This window comes from Chaetodon auriga, chromosome 2 (genome assembly GCF_051107435.1).
Source record: "Chaetodon auriga isolate fChaAug3 chromosome 2, fChaAug3.hap1, whole genome shotgun sequence".
Lineage (NCBI taxonomy): Eukaryota > Metazoa > Chordata > Actinopteri > Chaetodontiformes > Chaetodontidae > Chaetodon > Chaetodon auriga.
Genome location: NC_135075.1, coordinates 20877852 through 20905644, shown reverse-complemented (window position 1 = coordinate 20905644; position 27793 = coordinate 20877852). Strand labels below are relative to the sequence as shown.

The following is a 27793-nucleotide window of genomic DNA, read 5'->3' as shown; positions in this document are numbered from 1 at the left end:
ATGATGACAGAAGAAAGCAGGGGCAAACGAAGGAAACAAGCCAACCCCAGGAGAAATCGAGGTAAGAAACGTGCAACGCTGGAAAGTTTTTACAAGTTGGTAAACGATGCGGGCAGATGTTGCTGCAGCGGACAGGAGCTCTCATGCGAAGCGTGTTTATTTCTTCTGCAGTTTGTAGAAAAACTAACTTCAGACGTTGTATTATCACCGCGTAGCAATTTTTCTGCACGGCACATCGACTGCATTCATATTTCAGACACATGTTTTTGCGTTCATGGCTTGTGATTGCCTTGCAGCGTAAATTGCAGGGATGAGCGGTCATCTTTGGTCAGGTCGGCACTGGGATTATTCTACCTGCACACATACCTGGGTAAAGCCATGAAAAGAAAAGTGTGAGGAAATCCGCAAGAAAAGCTCACATGAGGCTGCACGCCTGTTCTGAAAGCTCTTGACCCTTGTATATTTAATGTACCTGAAAAAAAAACGGACTTTCTGAATAAAAGGCAAATGTACGATTTAGAAGGATGCTCTCTTCCTGAAACATTGTGTAAGTAAGAAACGTTTCTTGGTCAAACAGGCTTGTTTCAGTCCACTGGTACTTTCTCTTACATGCTTTTGTTTTGTTGCTGTTCACGCTGAAAGCTTCATCTGCTCTGAGACTAAAACTTTCCAGGATCTTGCGCCCTTGTAATCTATATTCTATGCTCTGCCTGCAAACTAATCTGACATTTTACATCAAAATGTCCAGCATTTAATAGCTTTTCTTTTCTCAACATATTTTTTTAATATAAAGTGGACCGCATCAGAAGTAAAAATAGCTTAGGGTGGATTTTCATCTGATCCTCTGAAGCGAAGGCGTTTCTTCAGTGTCATACATTCGATAACCTTTTTTTTTTTTAAATCAAATATTTCAATACATGCATGATACATAGATGGTAAAATAGTAAGACTTTGGGAAATATCCATACAGCTCATTTCGGCTTTGTAGTTTTGTTTTTGTTTTCTAACAAATAGAAATGTTTTAAAATATGATGCATTTATCCAAAGACGCCTACCACGTGCACATGGAATTAATTCTGCGGCAAATTTTACATTTTTCAATGCAAGTCTTACATGAATCATCTTATCAAGAATAAGTAGACAGTTAGCTGACTCCCCACAAAAGAGGAACCTCTTGACAGTATGCTGAATTTAGAAACTTTTAGATCTTCATGTGTCAGGTAGTGCCTTGTTTGTGTGTGGCTCTGATCTCACAAACAGAAGTAAGAATACACACACCTGTGCATGCACACACACACACACACACACACACGTAAACATTTGTTCTTCTGTCCGGCAGATGAGGACTGAAAATTTATGTAGAATCCTACTTCCCTAAACCAAAACAAACAAAAATTATCCGCAACATCGGACACTCCTCTGACCCTAAATTTAACTTTCAACCTTTTTCTAAATAACCAAAATGTAAACCTAACCTCAATCCCTTAAACCTAAATGAACCTTTCTCTAAATTATTTTACCACTAATTGAGTTTATGGGTGATATGTGACAGCTGCTGGCTCTGTAGCTCATGCAAAATTGTTGGATGACTCAGGGAAAGCCATGCGATATCCTAAACAAACCTAACCATTACCCAAATGCAAACATAGCCGTAAGCCCAGAAAGACACAGAATTGAGTTGGTCACTCAGGTTTTTTGTCATCTTGCTATCACTGAGAGGATGTTTTGTCTTCAAAAACACACACACACACACACAGATACACAAACACTGCTGGCTTTCCTTTTCACTCTCTCGAGGTTCGTGAAAGCCATTACAAACCATGCAGCGTGCTTGTTTGTCTCTGATCTGACACACAACTGTCCTAAACCTATTTGTTCTCAGGAGCCCATTTACCAATATGGTTTATTAGCTTTCTGTAAGTGTTTCCTCATTTTATTCAGTGAGGTGTGAAGCTCAGCAGGAGTGTCACCAGGGTGAGATCCCCTCTGGCTGCTCAGCAGTAACGGGTACTTGAGTTTGCATGCGTGCACGTGCACGCGCACACACACACACACACACACACACACACACACACACACACGCTCTCACCTTTGACTGGCACGTAGCAGTTTGTCGACCACTGCACTCTATCTCACAAATCAGCACCATCACACTACTGTGAAAGTTATCAACATAAAGACACACTTACTGACAAGGACCTGTCATTTATCAGAACACCAGTAAAAAACGTCCAGTCCCTTTAATTCCTGCAGTGACCTCAGACGAAAGATAACCTTCACCTCGGGTCAATTTCCAGTAAATTTTACCAGTGACGGCCTTTTGAAAATGACTGTAAGACAAAGGGTTATAAATTGATATTTAGCTGAAAACTGCAAGTGCCATGTTGAAGCCTGTTATATTATCAGTTGGGACATAAGTTTGGACTGCTTTTGTTCCCAGTCGCACTGTCTATAGTTAGCGAATCTGCATTTCTGCATGCATGTGTGCGCTGATGGCATGCTTACACGTAGCATATGTGTGTGTCGAGCTTTAATGTGTATGAAAGGTTTGCGTGAGTGAGGGCTTGCTACGTTTACATCCTCATGTCAGCGTAGAAATGTATGTATTGAAGCTCTGTGTAGGATTTGGAATGTGCTGGGCTGTGTGAGCAGGGAGTTAAAGGTCCTTGATAAAACCAAATGAATTTGGCAGGCCAGTCTCATAAGACAGCGATTTGGGGATACTTTCCAAACCAGAAGAAAGAGAAAAAAACATAGGCTGACTTTTCTTCTGTCTCCAAGGCGCCTATTGATTATGTCTCTGTCTCCCCCAATAAAACTGTCAATGTTCACCAATCTTAAGCAACGTGACGAAATTACTACTCTTCATTCCTGGCAGATTAAAAACAGCCTTGAGACAAAGGAAGGAAACATATCCATTTGAAATGATGACCTGTATTTACTGGTTGTGCGTGAGAGATTTGAGCGTCAAGGAGTGTGAATTAATTAGCTGAGCACTGATAGCCAGCGGTTCAACACCCCCCCTTCAGGCCCACATTCAATCAGTTAAACCTATAATTTCAGACAACATGGGATCATTTGCCTTTTTCACCCGTATTTCTAATAATCTAAAGTGTTTTTTGCTCAACCAAAAATCTCAAAAATTCTGGATGATGTTTGAAGAACAGAGGAGAAATCTTCTATTTTGCTCCACAAAAAAATGCCATGATTGTGTTAAACAGATCATTTTATGAAGAAATCGAAGAAAGTAGCGAAATCTGAATTTTAGTTCTTGAAAAGCAACTTTCACTCTCCATCTTAATTTCACAGAAGCCACCTTGTTGGTGCAGTGGTGCCTCTGAGCAGAAGCAGCGCAGTTTGGAAAGCGTGGTCATTTATTTAAAGTGTTCTGGCTGGACTGTGTACAGGCTTTCCCTTGTGTTTAAACTCCGCAGGCGTCTTCACCAGAATGACATCTGCACCGCTGATCAGATTCATTCAAACTGGCTCTTGAATCAAATGTAGGACTGCGTTTCATGAGCACCCTTGCAAACATATTTAGTCCCATTGCCTTGCGCGTTATGTTTTGTTAGTCCTTGAAAAACCTCCCTCTGTTTTCGAGTTGATGTGCCTTTTTAAGAGAGAACTTTCTCTCTCCCTGCTTCCCTCACTCCCTCTTTCTCGTTTTTCTTCTTTTTTCAAGTGCCAATTTATTTAAACTCCTTTCCCCTTTTCTTCTTTCTCCTTCATTGATTTCCAAACCCCAGTCTTTGTATGCAGCTGGGCCCCAGCTGTGTGTCTGTGACTGTGTATGTGTGTGCATACATGTGTGTGTGTGTGTGTGTATTTGTGTGGGTTTTTCTGGCACAGTGCTGCCACACTGAGCACAGCACACTGTACACAAAGGACTCGCGCAGCAAAAAAGAGAGGGAAAAAGAGAAGGAGAGAATAGGGGGAAAACATTTGAAAGTTAAAGACTGACGGGCTTGTACTGTACAGAGTGGAGGGGCCGGGCCTTTTGGACCGGGCCTACTTTAACGGCAGATGTATCGGCGCTCTGGGATGAGGGGTGGGGAGAGCGAGACAGCAATGAAGAGCCCAGGCACCACAGTTTATTACCAGGACTCTTCAAGGGGCTCAGCTCAGGCGTCAGAACCAGCGGGTGGGAGGGACAGAGGATGAAGAAAAGAGGAGGATGACAGAGGTGGGGAACTGATGGGGTTGACGGGGCTGGAGACAGTGAAAACAGCTCTGCGGCGTGAGAAGACAAGACATGGAGCGGCTGAGGGGCGTGAGGGGTAGAGACAGAAGAGACAGGATGGGCGACAGAATGTGGGAAAATCTAAGTGTTTCCTCATTTGCTCCTCAACGTTCCCACAGTGTCACACACTTCTCCCATCCTAGCTCTATGTGTTTGATGCAAGATCTGCACAGCAGTAATGGGGAATCCCTTGATTGAGTCCCTCTGGTATTTTTCACATGTTTATTTGATTACTGCTCATTCTGATGCCTCAGATGTAGCCAAAGCAGTCCCATGTCTTACTGTACGTTCTTGCTGCGTGGCTGCCACGCTGCTCCAGGAGGAATTATTTGGAAAGTTTTGCGGTGCCATTGGAGGATTAATACATGCAGAGGGGTTTTCCGCCATATTAGCTCATGCACATGACTCTTTGGAGTTGGAGGGTCTCTCTTTTTTTTCTTTTTGATGCATAGCTTCATTTTCTGCACATTGCAACAAAACCTAACATTTGCAGTTTAAAAATATGTGCACTGCTCACAGAAATTAGACTTTTATTCAAACGATCACGATGCTCTGGTGAAATCCAGTGCGGCCATCAGGAACACTTAAATAGGCCTGAGCAGCACCACGATGAACACGCCTTCATTAGACAGTTGTGTGCTGAGAGGATGTCTAAGGATCACACTCCTTTAAACTGTAAGATAGTGCTAATAGCCACAGAGCTCATGAGGTGTGTGTGCATGTGTGTATGTGTAGGTGTCTGGGTATACACTTTTCACACATTTAACACGAACTGTAGTTCTTGTGGCTTCTCACTCGCATTCAGGCATTTCTATTTTCACATCAAAGGCGTTTTATCTGATAGAGAAGGTTTACATATTGTATAGCTTGATGTTGCAAATTGATCCCTTTTCACTCTTGACATATTCCATTTGCAGTGTTATTATTACATTCTTTGTCGTTGCTTTGGCAAGGCTCCCCACCATTAAGTCTATTTGTGGATCTTCCTTTTGTGCAGACAGCCTGGTTATTATGCGTTTGATATGCTGCACATGTTTGACAGAAGAAAGAGGTTAAAACGATCCACATAGGCAGGCTCTCTGCACACAGTTTATAGATATGTGCTGTTTTATCACACCTCAAATTAAATTTGGAAACCCTGCTTCAGCTGTCATGTATTACAAGGCCCAGATGGGTGGCAGAGAGAGAGAGGGGAGAGAAGTAAAAAGAGACAGGGAGAGAGGGGAGAGCAGCCTGGCAGACAGGCAGACGCACTCAGCTGGCTGAGAGTGTGCCAGTATTTGCCAGTGAGGGAACTCAATATAGCAGAGCAGCAGGGTGAAAGAGGAACAGTTTGATATGTGATGTACATCAGCAGCCGGCAGGAGAGGGGTGGCATTTCTTTAAGATCTTCCTCAATCACCTCTGAGGCCAGAAAACCTCAACAAACTCTGCAGTACTTTGAGTCCGTGTCCATTTTCTTATTGCTTCAGTGTTTTCAAGCCAAATTAGTCTGTTTCTCACTTCATCTCACGCGCGTCCGTCCTTCCGCTTACAATTAGCACAATATACAGCTCACTAAAAATACTGTAGAACTAAATAGCTGTATCAAAAGAAAAATAATCAATTAAAATATTTAGCTGTGGCTTGCATAGACTTTCAGATCGCAGAGAAACAAAGGGATCTTGTTTCACAAGACCAGAGCATGACATTAGAGGAAGTGTGCTCGTAATGAATTAGTAGCAGGGAGTCTACAGTGGGAGTGGGTGATATGAATGAATTTGTCTATTGCCGTGTATGTAGTTATATAATACAGTGTATGTCATGATAAAGGAAAATGAATTAAAGAACTTCTTATGCTTGGAATAGTCAGTCGTTCACGAGCAAATTACGATACTGTCACCTGTCAACCAATGAACCAGTTTACCTGTGGAAGCAGGTGTTTTTGGAGCATTCCACAACTTTCCCAGTCTTTTTTTTTTTTTTTGCTCCTGTCCCAATTTGTTTTTAATGTGTTGCTGGAATAGGGCTGCAACTAAGGATTATTGAAGCTGTTGTAGTCTTAAAACTTGAGCAATAGGGAATAATTTCTGTTACAAGTTCCCAGAAATGATAGTGAGAACTTCAAGATGCTCGTTTTGGTCTAAAGAAAACCCAAATATTTTCCATTTACAAAGACACTGTATGAAACAGAGAAAAGCAACAAATCTTCACATTTGATAAGATGGAACCAGAGCTTGGTGAAACATTTTTGCCTCTAAAATGACTTGGAGCTTTAACAGTATGTCCCAGTTGTTGACAATATATTTTCTGTCGGTCAAGTAATCAGCTCTGAACTCTAAACCTCTCTTTGGATAATCCAGCAAATGAAGTACCGGACAAATACGTCATCACATTGATACAAAAAACATAAAAAATAAACATTGCAGTAATCCTGTGTTTGCTCATTGCCAAGAATATCCCACTTCAAACAGAGATATTCATGGGATCACCACCGTGGTTCAACCCTGACTCCAAAAACGTCGGGCTGTTGTGTAAAACAATGAAAAAACAATGTAATCATATGCAAATTAACTGGTTTGAAATATGTTGCTGGCATCAAATTATCAAATTTATATCTCACGGTGTGTAATGTAGCATCCTAACGCCGACCCCACAGTATTTCTGTAGTGACTGTCCCCTCCTGGATCATCAGAAAGGCAGGATGCCCTTCTGCTCTGCCCAGTCCACCATCATAAACTCTGCAAACAAGGCTTGTGACGTCTATCAGCCCAGGTGCGGGGAAAAAAAATTAACTTGGACTGACAGCAAGAAAGGGATGGGAAAGTTCAGCCAGCAGCTCCCCCTCCTCCCCGCTGTTTCCCTGTACCTGTGATCACCTGGCACCACCACCTTCATCTGACCTGCATATCTCACGCTCTGTCCTGCTCACGCACAGATACTGCACATACACATCGTTACCTGGGAGGGAGTAAACACATTCCATCATGGAGCGAACGCGCCTCACTGACTCTTAGGCCCACCTGTAACCATCAAGGCTTTAGGTCTTATATTTTACACAAGCTATCACACTATCTATCAGACTCCCTTTCTCTCACTCCCTTAATCTGTTTATTTTGCTGGCAGCATCTCATTTTTTAGCACATTTACACTTTGTCTCCACCAGACACTTTAAGAGGCAGTTAAGGCATCGCCTCTGCAGGTGCATATGCTCTATCATAGGCAATAAATGCATTCACTCATTCATTCAGCCTATCAGCAGTGCTGTCTGTAATGCATACATATCACTGGTCGTGCACAAAAGTAACATTTCACCAGCTTTTGCCTTTGAATGCAGTCTTTTCAGGTCTGTTAAAACCGAAACGCACTGGTCAACAGTTACCTCACACAAAGCAAGGATGTTGATGTTTGCAAGCAGCCTGCAGTATTAGATCACTCAAATTCATCTCTGGTTGCTCAGGTATGATAAGGAACAGGATCCTTACACCGGAAGTATTTTGTGCTAGAGAGGAAGCAACCCAAATAAACTATCAGTATGCAAACCGTGTAACAATCTACTAGATAGTCTTATCTTTCTTAAAGACTTTCTCATGATTCGTGACAGGTTGACGTGTTTTTGTTGGTGTTGCAAAATGACAAGACCAGGCAAGGTTTTTCATTGAACAGGTCAATCAAGGAGAGCAGAAATCATTCTGAAGTCGAAACAGGGTGGATTTATTTTAAATTTCTGGCCGTGCACTCGACTTCTGCACCTCAGGGAAACAGTGCAGTTATGATTACGCAGTGCATACGTGCGTCCGGCATTGTAGGAGGGATGGAAGGAGACGTATGTTATAAGGCAGCCTGGCAGCATATCAGAGGGAAGTAACGTCATCTAAACGATACAAGTAATAGGTAGGTGTGAATGTGTCCAGGCCTGATACTGAGACAGGGCTCTGAATGTCAGACACAGATCTGAAGCGTTGACTTCGTTTTCTTCATTGTAACGTCTTTTGCAGCTTTTTCTGGCTGTCATCTGTTGCCTTTCTTTCTCTTTGTGTGACTATCTTTTTCTTGTACTGTTTCAGCGTTCTGTCTTCTTCTCCTCTTTCTTTATCACCCCTTTGATTGCTCTTTATCTACTCGGGTCTCAGCTCCTCCACCTCCTATCCCTTTCGCTCTTTTTCCATTTTTATCCAATCCTTCTCCTACTTTCTTCCCTCTTCTTCCATCTATCCATCCTCCGCTCCTCCCAGCCCGGGTTCCCCAAGCCCTGTACGGTCGCCATCATGTCCCCCCCGCCCTTTCCCCCCTCCCTGAGCGCCTCCCCTGTCCCACTGACACCACACGCTGCTCCCATCCCCCGAAAACCACTTCAAACAGCCAGCGCCATCAAAGCCCACAGTCAGGCAGCCAGTCAGCCAGCCAGCCAGCCAACCAGCCAGCCAGCCTTCTGCTTCGACTTAAAATTACTGTCGTCCCAGTCGCAAGGCTGCTTTCCTCTTCTGATACACATCAAAGATCCTCTTAAACTCCCAAAGTTTGCTTTTTAAACCTTTCTTCTTGTTGAGTCTTTTTTATATACATTATTTCGCTGGTTGAGGTTTTTATTCTCTCTCTCTCTCTCTCTCTCTCTCTCTCTCTCTCTCTCTCTCTCTCTCTCTCTCTGTCTTTCTCTCTTGCCATCTTTTTTTTTCTCCAACTGGGCCAGGTCAGTAATGACATGCACACACTCTCTTGTGTGGTTCTGCTGCCTTTGCATTTTTCTCCATGACTTTAATTAGTTTCTTTTTCAAGGCGTTGGTTCAGGCTTCACATGCACAGCACACACATTCTCTCTCTCTCTCTCTCTCTCTCATACACACACACACACACACACACACACACTCATCAGTACATCAAGCTGTAACTAACTAAACATACGGATGTGTGTACATTAATATGCAATATGAGTCATACATCTTCTTAATCAGAACTGTATAACCACAAAAAGACCAGTTTAATTTGGTGTGTGTGTGCGTGTGTGTGTGTGTGTGTGTGTGTGTGTGTGTGTGTGTGTGTGTGTGTGTGAGTGTGTGGGCCTGTGTGTTCTTCTCTTTTTGCTGCATGTATTTCTGTATATGTGCGTGCTTAAAGGGAAGAAAGTGACGAAAGAAGGCGAAGAGACGGGGAGGCAGGGACAGAGAGAAGAGACGAGACAGTGTTTGCAGACATGAGGAAGAACTGAGAGAGAGACAAAGAAAATAAAAGCAGAGTGACACATTAGAAAGGCATCTCTTCTATGTTTCAAAGCCATGGAGGTCACATGTGGTCACTTGAAATGTTTCAGTGCATCATCATCTCTGGGGTGGAGGATGTAATGTCGATAAACACCAGAGGATGGCGCCCCGTCTGTATGTTAACCAGGCAGGAACTGGCTGCCAGGTCTCATGTACAGGATGCATCTATCAGAACATTTAGCATTATAAACAAAGCGTATTAAGATACAGTTACATCTAATGCTTTCTAATTTTACTGTATGACTTGTAAGCCCAGCAGCAGTCTGTTGTCTTTTCTTTACTGACTCTCAGGACATCCACTCTTGTCTGGCTTTGTTTGTAACCTTTTTGCATTTAAGAGTAGAGAAAGATAAAAGGGAATGATTATTAGAGAGCTGTAAAAGTAGTTGTATTGATGGCCTGCCCTGGTCTTTTATATCTTAATGTGGCCTCATCAGAATTCTTGTATCTTGTGTTCTAAATCTGCTTTGAGTGGTAAGACAAAGACATTTTGGGCTTTAATGCGGTAAATTGTCCAATAACGCCACATCTTGCAAAACACCTCCAACAGATCTCAAATACAGATGTTTGAAGTCGACAAAGTCAGTCCAGGCATATTTGTCTCACCCTCAAAACAAATCTACCGTAGTAAATAACTGAAAGTTGCAGCTTGACTTGAACTAACCAAATCCCACATCGTATAGCTGTTAAGCTCAAAGAGGAGTTTTATTTAGCGTGCACCCCTATTAAAAAACTTCAGAACCTTTGTGCTCCGTCAGAGAATGTTTTAATATTCAAAAGGAGCCACTATTGTGCGGTTTCTTGCGCCAACGTACAAAATAAAGAGCCACATCAGAAAGCTGGAACGGTCCCTGAGCATTTTCATGTGTAAAGAAAAAAGAGGGAAAACAAATTTGGAGGGGGGAGACAGGGGTATTTATAGAGTGGTGTGAGAGTCTTTGCAATGACAGGAGTCTAATGAAGTGGAGTTCGGGTTTTGATTCACAGTGTGGTGAGTGCGTGGGTCCCTCTGTGACCGTTACTGCATTCCAGCACCGATCCCTCGCTACACGGAAACCAGTGCGGGCCACAGGAGGAGGCGTAGGGCCAACTCAAAATAACGTGTTCCTCTAACCCAGCTAACCTTTCTCACCAACATGAGTCCTGCCTCCAGCGCAGCAGATGCACACAGGGTTACGGTGGCACCGACACAGAGCTCAAACATGGTGACAAGACTTTATTCATGTGTACAAGCTCTCACACACAGTGTAGATACAATAGTGGAGTCTGTTTATCACCGCTGGTGAGTCACTGACACGGTAAATGAGTCAAATGACACAATTCAGCGTGACATAGCAGGGAAGTCCAGAATGATATCAACAGTGTTTCTTATTTTAACTTTGATAGATGAATGGAAATCGTATTCTGTGTTTATTACAGTGTATTAAGTGTGCAGTGAAATGAGGAAGCTCGAAAGAGACAGTGAATGAGTCACTGTTGCAGTGAACGGTGTGAATGTTGTGGATGTTAAATAGCTGCGAGAACAACACTAGAAAATGTATAAACTGTCAAAACAGTTTACATAACTATGAAAATGTATTTATATATATATATATGTACTCACAACAGAAATAAAAAAGGTAAATACATGAATTATCCCAAAAATAATGTCAAACTGCAGAGAGTTACTTTTAAAAGCTTCCCTCAAAGTTCAAGAAATGTCACTGAAGCAGAAAGCCACACGTGTCTGCTTTGAAGGTAAAGGATGGTGTCAAACGAGGTAATTTCTCTTTCTTTTTTTGATAAATGTCACTGTGGTGGTCTGCAGGACAGGTAAACATGATGGCAGAAGCGCACAGGAAACCTCCGAAGGAAGAAGACACGTAACCACAACAGCTCTTCGCACACCTCTTCACTCACACCTTGTGCCTTTTCTGCAAAGAGAAAAAGTGATTGCAGCATTTTTCTTGCAAACAAATCAATAACTGTGTTTGGTGGACAGCTGGCAGTCTCAGGTGGTAGTGTTAGGGCCCTAAGTGTATGGTTTTGTTGTGTGTTGTATTGTTTTTAGTGCTCATTTTTGTCTGTTAAAGGGAAACACAGTAAACCGCACAGCAGCCAGGTGAAGGAAATAAAGTGAAGCAGCACTTTTGTCATAGAAAAAAACATTCAAACTTTGTCAAATGCATTCAAATTAAGATACAAGCTGTTTCTTTTTTCAGCATTTATGTTTGAAAAACAAAGAAGAACCCATAGAAATGAGACCGAGGTGGTCAGCAATTTCAAACCCTCTGCAGTTTATTTTGGGTGATCTGTGCACCTACTAGATGCTGCATGTGAAAAAGGCATCCTCTACAGAAAGAGGCGACATTATTGATGGAAGAAGATAACAGCAGTAACGACACCGCGAATGGTGAGCACGGTCTCCAGCAACATCGCCTCCTTGAGCTCTACCTGTGAGAAATGTAAAGCTATTAATTTTGGCGTTCGTGTGGAGGCAGCTGTTGACTCAACAATCATTATAGGCTACAAAAATATATCATGGATGTCTAGCGTTGACTCACCACAATCTAAGAATACATAGCTTTGGTGGGAATCTACACGAGGGGATGAAAGTATACCCTATGAGTGTGTTACTCCTTCTTCTTCACACCGCCTCTCCATATGCGTCTGTATCTGCAGTTCACTGTACCTCCAAGTGACTCACAGTTTTCTGACTGCTTCACCGGCACGTATGTGCACCTCTGTGGTGTGATCGCTGGTCAAGGCCGCAAGTTATTTGGGACCTCTTTCCTGTACATGCTCACTTTCACTACACCTGTTTCTTTCTCTCTGTCTTTCTCTGAAATGCATAAACACGCGCGGACGTGGTAGCACAGAAAATGCCGTTTGAGCATATGTTTAACACTCACTCCATCATGTCATCGCTGCGCTTCGTGTTGTTAATCTCAACACAATATATACACTCTGAGAATTCCCACATGTTTGGCAAAGGAAGCCATGAGAAAAAGTGAACTTGCACATACTGTGCTGTATTCAGAGAGCGATGAAAGATGTGCAGTACGCATGGGTAAAGTGCAAATATGAGTAGGAGGAGATTAGACCTATCAGATGTAAGAAAAAAAAAAAAAAGAGAGACAGAGAAAAAAACTGTCTAGGATTGTAGAGGAATGATAAAGACAATGGCAGTGAAGTTGTCATCCTCTCAATTTGATCATGAGCTAGATTAGCTTGCCCTGCTGCATAAGGACTGTACAGTAAGTCACAGCGTTGTTAACTGTTTGTTTGGTGGTTTACAAAAAGTGCTGTATTATTTCTGCTTATTTGCTGTTGGTTTCATCTGTCTGTCTTTTGAAGTCACAGCAGGTTTCCACTGAGCACATGTGGTTCACTGTTTAGTGCAGTGATGTGACATGTAGATAGAGAATAACAGATCAGTGCTACTGATTTCAATCGATTTTCAGACGCCTGGGCCTTTCAGGGCGGCCATAGCAGCTGTACACAACACACCACAGCGTGTTACAGTCGGTGTCTCGGGGGCCGTGCTTTGATTCGCAGAGGCTCCTCTGAAATCGTACTGAGAACTCAGATGTGAATAATGAAACTAACACCAGCGCACAGTCACACTAAAAACGCAACTCGTTGACAAATCGACTTTGTTAGTTGTATCAGGGAATGGCTCAGCGGCTTTGAAGCTAGTAAAACGCCAAAGGGGAATCTGTTTTTGTGTCACAAGGGCCCTAATTGAAGAGAATCATTAAAAGCCACACTGAGCAGAGGCAAAATAGTTTCAGTACAGTGTTTGCTGCCAATTTAAAGACCACTGCTTAGTGTGCAGAATCGTGCTCCTCTTGTGCTTCTGTCTTTGCAGAGCCTTAATCAATATGAGGAAATTAGCGTGGTGTTTATTACTTGATCTGATTGCTCCGCGCGCCTCTGCTCCTCTCAAAGTGCAGATGTTGCCCCTCGGCTGCACATTCTGTGGTGGTGGTTTAAATGCTCTGACAGGGTGTTGTCTCCTAATGAGCGGGACATCTGAAGGCACAGAGCCGTGACTTCGCTGCCGTGGGACTGCATGGTCTTAAACTTTTCTATCTCTGACTGCAATCCAGATATTCATGAAGCGTCACATACACACACACACACACACAGTTGCCGTCATGTGTTTCTTCGCCGTGTTTGATCATGCTGTCGTCCTCTGCAGCAGCAGGCTGGTCTTGCTCCCCATTTGTGCCAACGATACAAGTTGCGTTTGTTTGTTTTTCTGTATTTCTCTATACCCTAGTTTGTGTGTGTGCCTGAGTGTGTGTGTGTGTGTGTGTGTGTGCGTTGAGGGAATTTCCCCTCTGCAGCATGTTTTTCACAGTTTGACATCACTTGGAGGATTTGTGTCAGGGACAGTTTGACACTGTTGCTGCCTGTCTCTCTCACCTTTTATTCTCAAATTCCTCACTCCTAGGTCTATCTTTTATCTCTCTCTTTGTCCATCACTTCTTCTTTCTGTCTTCCTTCCGCATAGTTCTTCCTCTGGGCTGTCGTCTTCGTGCGCTGGTGTCTCTGCACGTCTGTCTCGCTCTCCTCACCCCCTTTCTCTGACATACACACCACAGCTCTGTATACTCAACACATTGCAAGAATGCAAAATCACATAGTGCACCACACATCACATTTTAGCATCTCTTCCGTCTCACTAATATGACCTTTATAATCCCCAACACGGTGTCACAGTTTCAGTCTCATGTATTCTCGCCAGCAGCCATTTGCAGACTTTTGTGTGGCCCACTGCCAGCCAGCTAAGAAATGACTGTAATCAATTGAACTAGGACTTTGACTTTCATATCAATGTGTTTGTGGTTATTTTCACCATCATTAGACAAGAATGTTTGCACTTCCTCTTCTCTGGCCACAGAAATGCAATAAAAGTGCAGCAAAACATCACATTACCACCATTCCTATTGGTTAACATGTAATTTAGAGCATTTAATCCTCAATTTGCTGTCAGCATTCATGATATAGTCGGTAAAACATTTGGATAAATTGAAATTATGAGTCACATTCCCAAATGAGCAAACACCAAGAGGAAAATTCAGCGCCGAGTTTTCTGTGAAGTAACTTCATCTCACTTTGAAATATTGTCAGTATCACACACTCTGCAATGATCTTACAGGATGACAACATTTTGAAATGATATCTTTTTCGTGTCTTCTTTTCGAGTTGCAGAAGATATCCGGGGAATGAGAGTGTGTTCGGTGCATGTGCAATAACACAGGTAGATAAAAATTAGATTTTTCCCTCTCAGTGTCATTGGGCAGGTCAGACCAAACCAAGCCAGAGTAGTCAGAAGGAACCGTCATCCTCTGTGACAGAGAGAGTGTGAGTTTCTGCAAAGATGAAGGAGATCAGGTGGGAGGTGTTTGTTCTTGGTTGCGGTCCTCCCCTGACTCATCGTGTGAATGTCAGACAGTCAGAGCAGGTATGACTAGGAGAGCTACCTCAGTGAGATTTTGTTTAAATGGCATGTTTGATTTCAGTGATATATTTTAAGAGAGGCCATCGCTGTCAACATGAGCGCGCTCTGCAGATGACTGTGGACTTACCTCGTCTCTGAACTGCTCTCATAGGTACTGTAAAATGACAATACACACATCTTCCTGCGTTGCTCTTTGTTTAGCGTGTAGGCGTCCATGAACCTCATGTGGTAATTTAGTCTGTAGTTTAGAGTTCAAAATAGCAAGTGTTGCTCTTTTTGACAGCCACGAAACCATCAGAGCTTCAACAGCATGGAAGAAGCATTATTTCATCTATTAACTAAAGGAAATTGGTTTTGAAATAATATTTGAAACGTGTTTTTTGACAACACAAGGAGCTCTCTAACAGAAGTATGATGGATCAGTAAGTTTTTATCCAGCTGACTGCGTGTCTTCTTGTTTCTGACAGTTTTACTGCCTACATTTTGCACTGTACGAAATGTATCAGACGTTACTTTAATGTGGTGCATTATGCCATCTGAAGAGCAACGTGGAGCTCGTTTATTCTGGCTCGTCGGAGACTTTCGATTTGTATGTCAGTTTAGAAAAATGATTTGATATAGAACTTTAAAAAGTGACGACATTAGAAAATGAAAAGTGAGAATCTAAAAAACGGAAAATGTATTTAAATTCTGAAACTGAACACAGGATGTAAAAACATGTGCTGCACTTGATTTTATTTACTATGTAAATTTAATGGTTATTTTAATGTTATGCATCTGATATGTGTTTGATAGCTCTAATCACAAAAGCTCAGTTTAGGCGGAGCTCAAGAAGTATTTCTACTGGTTACCGAAATGTCTTAAACTGATATTTGCATGAGATGTTATTTATTGGGTTGCTGTTATTTCATGCAAGGGAAGAAAATCTATTAAACAGCATTGATAATATCACATTACTGTTATTCTGGCTTTTATGTAAAAATCTTGAATTGTAAAAATCAACAGAACGGTAACGATTACACTGTGCGGTAAATTGGGCCTGGCCTTGTTTGTTGCCATTTAAAACCAAAAGAAACAAACAAGGTAATTTCTAGGTAATTATTGCGTGCTTACCAGTTAGCCACATAATTACTAAGTCAATACCAGATCACATGTGTGCATCGTAAAATAAACTGCAGCTTAGCGTGTCGCTGTACAGTAGATGCCCTCTGGGATATAAACAGAGCAGAATTAGACCGACACTGAAACTATCTCTGTGCTGTCGTGAGCTGGTGCAAAAGACATGTTGAGATGATTTTTTTTCTTATCTATTCTTATATGACTTTTTTTTTTTTCTTTTGGTGTGGTTTGCATGTTAATGTGGTTGTGTAAAAATTCTGTGTCTCCCTCCCTGTGTGTCACTTGCGCTCATGGATGTATTCAGGCATCCCTCTCCGTCTGGTTTTGGAAAACCTACTAAAAGAACTACTGCAGGTCATCATTTTTTAGGCTTCTGATGGCAGGCGGTCTGTCAGTCTGTCAGCCTTTCAGTCACCGCCAGGCAGGGAGAACGACAGGCAGATTAAAATAGTGCCACAGCGTTTGATCTGAACACACTGTTGTTGTCAAACCATCAGAAACTGTCCCCCAAAAACTGAGTGATCGACATTGTCAAGCATGATGCAGCACAGCTCGGTTAGCTTTCTCTGGATATGAGTCACTTTCTTCCCACGCACACTACAGTGCATGCACAATAGCAGTGGACTGCTTTCGACTGTGCTGTACGGTGTGGTATTTTGTGTTCAGCGTATTCCAACAAATTACACAGTCTAAAAGCTCTTGCACATTGCACGAATTCATCACTCTTAAACTCCTTTGTACCTTGACATACAATCTGGATTTGCAGGCAATCCCAAACCTCCTGCACTGTTCAAAGATTCAGCTGTCCTGCTCCAACAACAAAAGGCCTATTTGAAGGATACAATCGCTATCCCAATAAATAAATCAGCGGGCCAGATAATGAAAGCCATCCCTGCGCTGTGCCACTTTAATGACAGCACATATAGGCTCAGTGTCACTCACTGCCATGGGAGAGAAAATTAGAGCCAATTTGATGCTAATCCGGACCAGATTTTTGCTCCTTTCGGGCTCAGCGGTATGTCCTATCATCCCCGGAAACTCCTGCAGGCCTGATAGATCGACCTCAACTACCCCATATAACTTCATAGCTGTCTGCTGTACGGAAGATCATTTGATGACCAATTTCACCCCCTATAAGAGCAAGTCATTCCTCTCCTTGTTAGCAGAGCAGCTCTGCATGGAGCAGAGGCTTGGATGACTAGCCTCGGATGAATCAGACTTTTGCATTTGTGCAGGGGGGTGACGGTGCTGGGGCAGCACACACAACTTGCTGATACATACAGATAAACATGTAGGTGTTACATTTTGAGATTAGCTAAGGCACTCATCAGAAGAAGCTGTGTAAATTGTACAAGCGCACTCGTAAGTGTTTTAAGTGTTTGTGGGCCACCCCCTCAGCAGCACTGCCCCCTTTTGCTCTTTCAGTTATGGAGTGAGTGTGTGTGTTATCGTGTTTCTGGGCCTTTTCATAGATATAAAATCGATGAGGTAGATTTGCGAAAATGTCTCTGCCAGTGTACAGTCTATGTGAGCTGTGGGGGGTAACAGTGTGTTGAGGAGTTAAAAGGAAAATACTCATCAATTACTGTGCCCACCAAGCAGTCAGGGTGTCTTTGGAACGGCTCAAAAAAAAAAACCCAGAAGATCTTTCGAGAGTGACTCAGAGCTGTTTTGACAGTTTAATGAATAAACTTTGTGTTGGTGAAATCTAATGAGCTGTGAAACCTTATTTTCACTCTGATCTGATGAACAGAGGCCCTCGACTCTCAAGGCCAAAGACGAAAACATATTTAAAACTTATAAGAAGCATGGCGATGTTGCACTTTGACCTTCATCAGATACCGATCAGAAACCTTGTTTTAAAAAAGAAGAACTACTTCTCTGTATGTTGGCATAGTCCACGCTCCCCCCCCCCTCGACAATGGTTTGGCTCTCTCTGATGATATATTTCAAAGGGGCTGGCAAGGAGTCTATTTGTGTTCTTAAATGGTCATTACTTGGTCGTGATTAGATATTGCCAATCAGCGAAAGGAAAACACAGAGTCCTCAGAAAAAGCCTTGGAAATAAGAGCGTACAGCTGAAATCCCAGGCATGTGTTTGTGATTGTCATTTATTGTCTTTGCCATGGGAAAAAGTAATGCGCCTTTCCAGTTTAGCTGCAGTCTGGGCACAGAGGGTACACTTTGACATTACAATATGTTATTTATCTTTTCTTCTTTCTGCTCTATCCCTGCTGCATCACGAGTCACGTACCGTACATGTGCTAAAAATATGAATTCAGACAGAAAAACAGATTTCTCTGCAGTTCCACAAATTATGTTCTTTCAGAGCAATTACACATATGAACAGGTTTAGTTCAATTTTATCATTTGATACTAAGAAAAAAGAGATAAAATCTGAAAATGGTGAACCCTCTATTTGGCAAACAGTGAACATCATAAATGATTAATTCTAACATTAAAACAAGCTGTAATTTATTTGATTGAAGTTTAGTCACTAAGTTAAAAAACTGTTTTTTTTTTCAGTCATGAAAATAATTAAACAGATGTATTTTTTATCTAATTTATGTATTTTAATTTGTTTTCAGTTTTAAAATGAAAGCCACATTTCACTCTCACTACCGTCAGAGTAAAACCAACTATTCGGAAATTGCACTGAACTTGATGAGAAATGACTATTAATACTTTCTTAATATTTCTGTGTCTTTAGTTTTAAATTGCGGAAGGAAAGCTCAGTGAAAGATTCGAGTGGGAAGGTTTCTTTTCCAGAACTGGGTCTCCTTTTCAAAAAATGTGTATGCTGCATGCTGAGTCTGCTTGTATCGAACCTAATCCACAAAAAGCCATAAAAATATCTGATAAGAAACACATGGAACAACTTTGCATGAAGACAGTTTCATTCCTCTTGCTCACAGAGAAACAAAACTGAAATACAACCAACTGCAAAAATCTTTGGGACACTGTGTAAAACATAAATAAAATGCAAAACGCAGTCATTTACAAAGTGTTCCTGAGCCCATGCAGCAATATTCTTTATGCAATCATGTGTTCACAAAGTGCTGAAGCTCTCTCTATCCTTGCTTGTGAAGGACTGAGCCTTTCCAGGATGCCCCTTTTATACCCAATCATGATACTATCACCTGTTACCAATCAACCTGATTACCTGTTGAATGTGAAACAGGTGTTTCTCAGCCTTTTGTTGCTCCTGTTTGTTGCTCTTGTCTCAACTTGTTGAAACATGCTGCTGCATCAAATTCAGAATAAGCAGATATTTACAAAAATCAATGAAGTTGATGAAGCCAAACATTAAATGTATTGTCTTTGTACTGTTTTCATTTGAGCGTATGTCAAAAAGGATCAGCAAATCATCACATGCTGTTTTATTTATGTTTCACACAGCATTAAAACTGTCTTGTAATCATGGTTGTTCAGATTAACAGAGAAACAAAAGCTGATAATAATACAGTTGTTCTTTTTTATTTAAACATCTTGTAAGATGTAGTTTAAAATTTAGAAAACATTTTTGAATTTCTGGTTGGTTTTTCCCTGTTTTCTCTTTCAGTTCTTGACATGTCCATTAAAATGATGTAGTATTGCCTTTGTTTTGTTAATAATCTGCAGCTCAACCACCTAAATGCCACCTGAAGTGATAAGAAACACATCTATCACATTTTAGATCATGTCCAAAATACAGTATATTTGAACACCACAGGACCCACATTCATGGTATCTTGATTTTTAACGTACATTAAAATTACAATAAAGTGTTCCAAATCACACAGTCTGCTTAAAACACGACTTGTCAGCCTGAGCCAGCGTCTTTCGTCTCTCCTCAAATTTCATTTCTTTTTCTCTCCTTCTCGCAGTGGATGCTGAGCAAGTGAGTTCACTGGGATCTGAGGGGGAGGATGAGGTTGGCGTGTGGAGCCTGGAGCCCCAGGACTGCCAGGAGAGCCTGGACAAGACAAGCCTGACGCCTAGTGAGGGGACGGAGGAGCCTGGCAGCCCAGCTCGCTCCACGCGGCCGCACAGCCTCAGCCCCGGCAGCAGGAACTACTGGGGGCAGGTGGAGCCGGAGGCCGAGGCCGCGGAGGACGCCACCACTGCATCTGCCACTGACAGGGACGGAGACCAGGAGCCACTGAGGATGTACTGTGAGTTATACACTAGAGTATAACTCTGTCTTATTGTAAACCTTTTGCCGTATTTGTTTCTCAAGATTTAAGGCCTGGCCAAGGAAGCAGCAATTCAATGTGAAATGCAATACATACACACAGCATGAGAATGCTGTGTATGGTGCTACTGTAAGAGTAAACAAGTTTACATTTCTTTTTCTGACGCAAGACTCCTCCAGTCTCATGATGCCTCTCAGAGCCCTCTAGATACACCTTCATATCAGCTCCTTGTGAAACCATGCCTTCCCTACAAGCTGTTCCTTTTTTTCACTCTTCTCTTTGAAAAGGCAGCCTTCTGAAAGCATGACAAAAGAACTCATCCCACACAATGTCACAATATTTCCATGCATCAAAGAGGTGACGTTACGGTACTGAAATCAGCACTGCGCGACGTGAGGCTTTCCCTTTTATTTAGGAGAGATCAAAGGCTCACGCGGCTTGCCTACTAACAATCACTTAGCTCCCTCGCCTCGTGTGATTTGGCCTTGCCTGATGAAGGCAAAGCTGAGTTTTTACAACACTCAACCGCGCAGGCTCTTCCCCTCACCACATAAAAAACAGCTCGAAATATGCCAACATCTGCAAACATTTGAAAAATCTTCCCCAAAGTCGCTGTAAGCTGACTGGCTTGATTCGTGATAGGAGGCGTCCTCTCTCCTTCTCGTGGCTTTCTCTGTCTGCCTGCCTGTCACTGCTCTCAAGGGCACGAATGAAGAAGAATTCTTAAAATCTAGTTTCATATCTGGCCAGCTAGGTCCCTGAGTATATTGTTTTATCTGTCAGTCTTCAAGTAAACAATTTAGTTCCATTATATTCAGCTGCACAGTGTCACAGTTCATTCCCACTTCCTCTGCACACACACACATTTACACACACACACACACACACACACACACACACACACACATATATACGAATATATGAACAAGGCATGTACTTTCACACAAAGCCAGAGAGCAATCCCTCTTTCAAGAATTTAGTTTTACACATATTACATGAAAACGAAACAGCAGTTCAACCACTGACAAGAACGCTGATCAGCTTTAAAAATGTTTTTTAAGAAAGGCTTACAGACAAACCAGTTCGAGGAGAGGTTACGTAGGAATGCTAAATATTAAGCGTGAGAAGTGGATATTGTTTGTGCTCTTCTGCGCAGTGTGTGGCACTTTCTCGATTTTTTTTTGTTGTCTGTCTTGCACAACCCTGATTCCAAAAACATCAGGACGTTGTGTAAATCACAAATAAAACAGAATGTGATAATTTGCTAATGAGTTTTGACAGATACTCAATTGAAAACAGTGCAGAGACAATATATTTAATGTCTAATGCTTATTCTGAATTTGACGCAGCAACACATTTCAAACCAGTTGGGACAGGAGCAACTAAAGACTGGGAAAGATGTGGAATGTTCCAAAAACACCTGTTTGGAACATTCCACAGGTAAACAGGTTGATTGGTAACAGGTGATAGTATCATGATTGGGTATGAAAGGGGCATCCTGGAAAGGCTCAGTTGTTCACAAGCGAGGATGGAGCGAGATTCACCACTTTGTGAACACATGATTGGATAAAGGATATTACTACATGGACTCAGGAACACTTTGGAAAACAGTAAACACAGTTCATTTGTAAATGATCACGTTCTGTTTTTATTTATGTTTTACACCGCGTCCCAGCCTTTTGGGAATCAGGGTTGTATTTATTGTCACATATTTTATGCTGCCTTCTTTGCCAGAATTTTTATTTTGCTTGTAGCTCATTAAATGAAAGGAAAAAAGAATCCTGTAGCAATACTAGCATTTTCCAGCAAATGAAACTGAGACGGGCGAGTGTGTGCACATATCTTAGACATAAAAAATTTACAAAATGCCAAAGAGCTCATGTCTGGTTTAAAAAAAAAAACATTTCTTTTTGTGGATATTTCACTTTCTCTGTGTATTTTAACTGTTCCCAGGTAAGAACTCAGACTCCCAGAATGCCTTGGAGGACCTGGCCCACTATGAATTTCTGGCCCACTTGAGGAAGGCCTCTACCTCAGCCAGTCTCTTGGACCATCTGAACCACAATGGCATGGCGGCTGTCTACCACCCAAGCAGCGGGCACGATGAGCTGCCACCTGCCATCTGGTCACCAGGAGCTCAGCACCACTCACCTGAGAGAGCAGGTAGGGTAACGAGAGAACAGCTGCGATGGTATTTAATATGAAGTGTCTTAAGCCGAGCAGTGTGTTATTAATTCTGATGAACCGCTCAGCTGCAGGCTGACAGCAAACAGCTGTAATACGTCACATATTGCATAGTTCTAGTGTTTTTCTGAGAAGCAACCCTGAACAGGGTAAACGCTTAATAGGATGGATGCTTGGATGGTTGATGGATATATTCAGTGAATATCTGAAAATTATAATGGTCTGTTTAAAATGTCACCTCTGTTTGGACTGCAGATGCAGGAAGGACCCAGCAGGCCTGTCCGTTCTGCCACAGGATGTATCAGCGAGGAACGTCTTTTAGGGACCATATCAAGTACTGTCAGGAGCGGGAGGGGGGCCCCATGGCCTGTCCGCTGTGTGGATACACTGCCACACTTAGGGCACAGATGGAGCGGCACCTGGCACTTCACAACCAAATGCAGGACAAGGTGAGATACACGCAGACAGCAGGAAAACTTTTCACAACAGCAATCAGGCCAAAATGTCACAGCCATATTGTGTGATGCTTATTTAGTGTTACTAAAGGTTATTTAATTGTAACTTTGTGTTGATCAAACTGACACCCTGAAAATGTTGTATTATAAAACTAATAACAATGTCCTGTTGTCCTAGAGTACCATCACTTTGGATCAAGCCATGGAGACCAGGAAGTTCAAATGTCTGCAGTGTGGGAAAGCATTCAAGTACAAACACCACCTCAAAGAGCATCTCCGCATCCACAGCGGTGAGACAAAATAACATCAAAACAGTTGTACTCACCCATCAATTTGCTATTGTTTCCACTGTATCTGTAACCCTTACTTATCGTGTGGTAAGAAATTATACTTAATTTGATGTGTTGAAAGAGAACAAGTTAAAATAATTCATGGAAGGACAAGAGAATTGTGAAAAATGTGAAGGGATCACACCGAGTTGAAGGCACATTCAACCCAGCATCTTTTGATGAACATGTCCTGTCTGTGTGTCGTCCTTTAGGTGAGAAACCCTACGAGTGCTCCAACTGCAAGAAGCGTTTCTCTCACTCTGGCTCCTACAGCTCACACTTAAGCAGCAAAAAGTGTTTGAGTGGTGGAGGAAATGGAGGAAACACAGGAGGAGCCAGCAGTGCATTCAATGGACATAGCCAAAGCTCCTACCACCACTCATTTCCAACATCTCCCTCTGCAGGCGGGGGGAGAAACAGTAATGACAAGGGCTCGCTGGTGGCTTCACAGACTCAAGAAAATTCCAGGCCTCTGGGTCGAGTACCGGAGGATCCCCACCAGCTTTCACTGCAGGGCCCCCACCACAACCCCACGGGCTTCCCCAGAGCTTCAGATCTAGCTCGGCTTTGGGACCCCTCCGCAGAACTCTCTCTGAGGGCCAGTATACTAAAAGGGACCACCCTGCTGCCTTATCTGCACTCTGGGACCAAGTTTGAACAGATGCTGCAGGAGATGCTTCACAGGGAGGAGAAGAAAGATGAGGAGATGGAGAGAGAAGGACGTGGAGCTGCAATGGAGGAAAGAAGGGTGATTTACAATGGAGGGGGGCCTGACAGGAAGATGTCACCTGACAGGAGGAGAGAGGCAGTGGGGTCAGGTGAGGGGGAGAGAGGTGTGCTTGGGGTGACGTGTCGCTGGTGCTCCCAGCTTTTCCCTAATGTGGCGGTGCTCCTGCAGCATGAGCGCTACCTTTGTAAGATGAACCGAGAGGCAGTGGAGGCGCCTGAGGGTCTTCACAGCAAAGACTACCCCTCGTCACCCATATTCTTCCCCAGATCTGCCCTCCAACCGGAGAACAGCAAACTGAGTGAGATAACCAACGGCCTCTCTGGAAGCAAATCGCCATCACAGAAGCCCAGCTGGCACTCCGCACAGCAGCAGCTTTTGGTCGCAATGCACTCTCCCCCACAGCCCCACCACGACGCTCTGCCCTCACGAGCCTACTGGTCCCGCCAGGAGAAGGGAAGTCCAAGCCAACCAATCAACCACTCCCCAGATCTGTCATCACCTCGAGCCAGAAGGAGAGTTCCCTCTTCAGGTTTCAGTTCTCCCGTCTGCCTCGACCTCACCAGCTGTCCCCCTGAACTTTCCTCCCCTCAGAACCAGACCGGCAGCCCCGGTTCACAGAGTGAACCTCTGGATCTCTCCCTGCCTAAGCAGCTCTCAGACCAAGAGGGGAGAAACAAAACTGTAAATGGCAACTCATCCAGAGGAGAGAGGAGAGAGCTCGGGACCCAGCAGCTGAGGAGGCCAAGTCCCACTTCACATCTACCCCTTCACCACCACCCGGTCTACAGCGGGGCCGGAGCTCCTGTGTTCGCAGGTTCCTTATACAATGGATTTCCTATCTTCAACCAGTCAGGTTTAGGGCTTTCAGGGCATGACGGCATCGCAGCGATTCCATTCAGCCAGCCAGCGAGCAGCCCTGGGTTTCTCTCTCCTTTGGCTTACATGATGGACGCAGACGCAGAGGCGACGCTGAAAAAGATCCACCAGGAGAGGCAAGCTCTCATGGTGAGTAAGGCTTCTCTTTCAGGTTTGTTTGAAAGAATTATGTGTGGTTACTGAAGAACAGCCTCAAGCTTGATATATGTATATATCAATATCTCTGGTTATATTAATGTAAGGATGTGCAGAATTAGAATAATAATTACAAATTTCATGCTTTCTCTGTAGGGTGAGGTGCTAAGTCGTGGAGCCCTGGACTACCTCTCTCTCATGGATGAAGGACTGGATGGAGAAGGAGGGCCAGGGAGGAAGAGGCTGAAGAAGACAGACGAAGGGCTTTACGCTTGTGACATTTGTGAAAAAACCTTTCAGAAGAGCAGCTCTTTGCTCCGACACAAATACGAGCACACAGGTCTGTAGCGTGAGCACAGTATGTGTCATTTCCTATAGTTTATAGATTACTATAATATCTGATAAAAGGGTTTAAAGGACTAGTTTGGCATTTTTAGTAATACACTAGCTGATTTCTCATATCTGCATGGTAAACACAAAGCTACCATGAGCAGCTTAGCATAAAGATAGCTTAGCATAAAGGCTGGCAACAAGGGGAAACAGCTAGTCTGCCAACACCTCTGAAGCTCACTAACTCACAGGATGGAAGGTGTTTAAAGGTGAAGGAGTCCTTCTGGTGAACGATTGTTTGAAAAACTGAAGCACACACACACAGAAACTGGCTGTCCGTGAGGAGATATTTGCTCAGTTTCACATTCAGCATATCTCCTCTGGTCAAATCTGTTTTTTGTAAACAGGCCTGGCTCTGTAAATGGGAAACAAACAAAGCGACTCAGTCCAAGCCACACCACACTGTTCCAGGCAATCAGCAGAAATGGGGGGAGGGAGAGGGTCGGTAAATCTGGCGTGCTAAGGTCGTCTAATTGCATTGTGAAGAAAGAGAGATGGCAATATCAACAATCTTCCTCCAGAATGACTCACCCCTACTTTAATACGCACAAAAACAAAGTGTAAAAATCAACCTCAACACATACAGAAAACCACAAGTTGTGGTTTTTATATTATGGCTTTTGTCGGAGTAAATTAGAGACTGTATGAGGTGTTAATTACTGAGCTTTAGAGATGCTGGTAGGTGGATTTTGTTACCTCTGGACAGAGCCAGGCTAGCTGTTTCCCCTTGTTTCCATTCTTTGTGCTAAGCTAATCAGCTGCTGGTGATTCATCTCGCAGGGCATGATATCAGAAATGTTAAACTGTTTCTTTAAAACTGTTCATGACAAAGAAATTCGATATATTCCAGAATATTAAGTCTTTTCTATTAAAACATTTTTGTACAGGACATTAGAAATAATTTCTCTGTATTCATTACAGGCAAGCGTCCTCATGAGTGCAAGATCTGCAACAAGGCCTTCAAGCATAAGCACCATCTGATCGAGCACAGCCGGCTGCACTCTGGAGAGAAACCCTACCAATGTGACAAGTGCGGCAAACGCTTCTCTCACTCCGGCTCGTACTCCCAACACATGAATCACCGCTACGCTTACTGCAGCAAAGACCAGGATCCAGACCAGGACCAGGAGGAGATGCCTCTTACCCCAGGGGCAGGCAACAGTCTCGGTGGCCGCCTCGCTGATGAGACCCCTCTGTCCATGGAGGATACCCAAACCCCGCACTCCTTCCTCAGTGATTCCAGTCTGGATGGAGCTGCAGAGGCCTTGAAGGAGGAGGAGGAAGAGGAGGATGATAAAGAGGCAGGAGTCAGTGATGGTCACATGGAGGAGTCACACCTGAGCTTGTCAGGGGCAGCAGAGGAGCTGGGAGATGGCACCATCCAAGAATCACCAACAGCGGAGAACGGAGTGCAGAATGAGAGAAACGGTTATGATGTGGGAAAACATATTGACAGTGCAGAGAGACAGTTCTGGGACGGAGACACTGAGGAGCAGAATGGAGACTTGGACAAATGTGAACTGAGCCTGGATATAACAGATTTACCCAGAATAAAAACTTAAGGTGACTTTAACAAGCCACTACAATGCATATACTATATATATTAAGACTTTTGATACATTTCCTCTGTCATATATTCAGCTCCGCTGACTTTTTTTTTACTCATTTTACAACATGAAGAAATGCACCAAACTGCCAAAGCAGAGATGGCCTTAAAGTGGATGAAGCCATACAAACAAAATATATGTGATCATACAGTATTTTATCATGCAACATAGACTTGATGTACCTGCAGTGTTTGATTCGTTTTGTTCCTTTAATTGTTTTTTTTTTTTTTTTTTTTTTTTGTTCATCAGGACAGCTAAAACATTTGGATTGACTTGTCTGAGGTCATTTCACATATCCAGATGTCTCACTTATTATATGCTTGCTGCTGCTGACTGTTGCACAACCCATAAAGCAGAGGCCTTTGTATTTTTACATCCAGGATCCAGATGATTTTTTTTTTTTTTTTTTTTTTTTCACTTTGCTTGAAACATTGCGACTGTTCACAAGTAGATGCACACCAGTGAGCGGGTTAAGAAAGCAGGCCCTGAAGGAAATGTTTGCAGGATCGATTGCAGGATGGAAAGATGTCTACTGTTACCTTAACATGCCATCAAAGTTAGAGGGTAAATGTTACAGATACAGCCTGATACTCAGTTAGTATATTTATTCTTCCGAATAAGTGCAAGTAACATTAATTTTTTCAGTATCCTGTGGTATTATTTGAAACAAATCTTTACCTCTTTTTTAAGAAATGAACAATAACTTGTAAAATGTTTTAAATGAAAATACACACATGCAGCTATTACTTTGTCCCAAAGCCAGTGAGAAGTATATGTACAAGTATTTGCTGCCAGAACTTTAATCATTCATGCTGTGAAAACACAAAATACAACCAGCTCATCTCTTCTCAACTATGGAGCACAGTG

The 27793-nt window shown here is 42.8% G+C and overlaps 1 protein-coding gene across 1 annotated transcript; it reads left to right on the top strand.

Moving 5' to 3' along the window:
• LOC143326576 (zinc finger E-box-binding homeobox 2) lies at window positions 1–27196 on the top strand. The gene is made up of 8 exons (XM_076740234.1): window positions 1–61; window positions 19912–20199; window positions 22174–22383; window positions 22660–22853; window positions 23038–23149; window positions 23401–24923; window positions 25086–25269; window positions 26241–27196. The coding sequence occupies exons 1-8, from the start codon at window positions 1–3 to the stop codon at window positions 26879–26881; spliced, it is 3213 nt and encodes a 1070-aa protein (XP_076596349.1). The 3' UTR covers window positions 26882–27196.
• Window positions 27197–27793: the final 597 nt, after the last annotated feature.

Bases quoted from the DNA above. Each gene is read 5' to 3' on its own strand.
- LOC143326576 (XM_076740234.1), top strand. From the start codon at position 1: ATGATGACAGAAGAAAGCAGGGGCAAACGAAGGAAACAAGCCAACCCC. The intron at 20,200-22,173 runs GTGAGTTATACA...AACTGTTCCCAG, and splicing joins GGAGCCACTGAGGATGTACT to GTAAGAACTCAGACTCCCAG. The intron at 22,384-22,659 runs GTAGGGTAACGA...TTTGGACTGCAG, and splicing joins CCACTCACCTGAGAGAGCAG to ATGCAGGAAGGACCCAGCAG.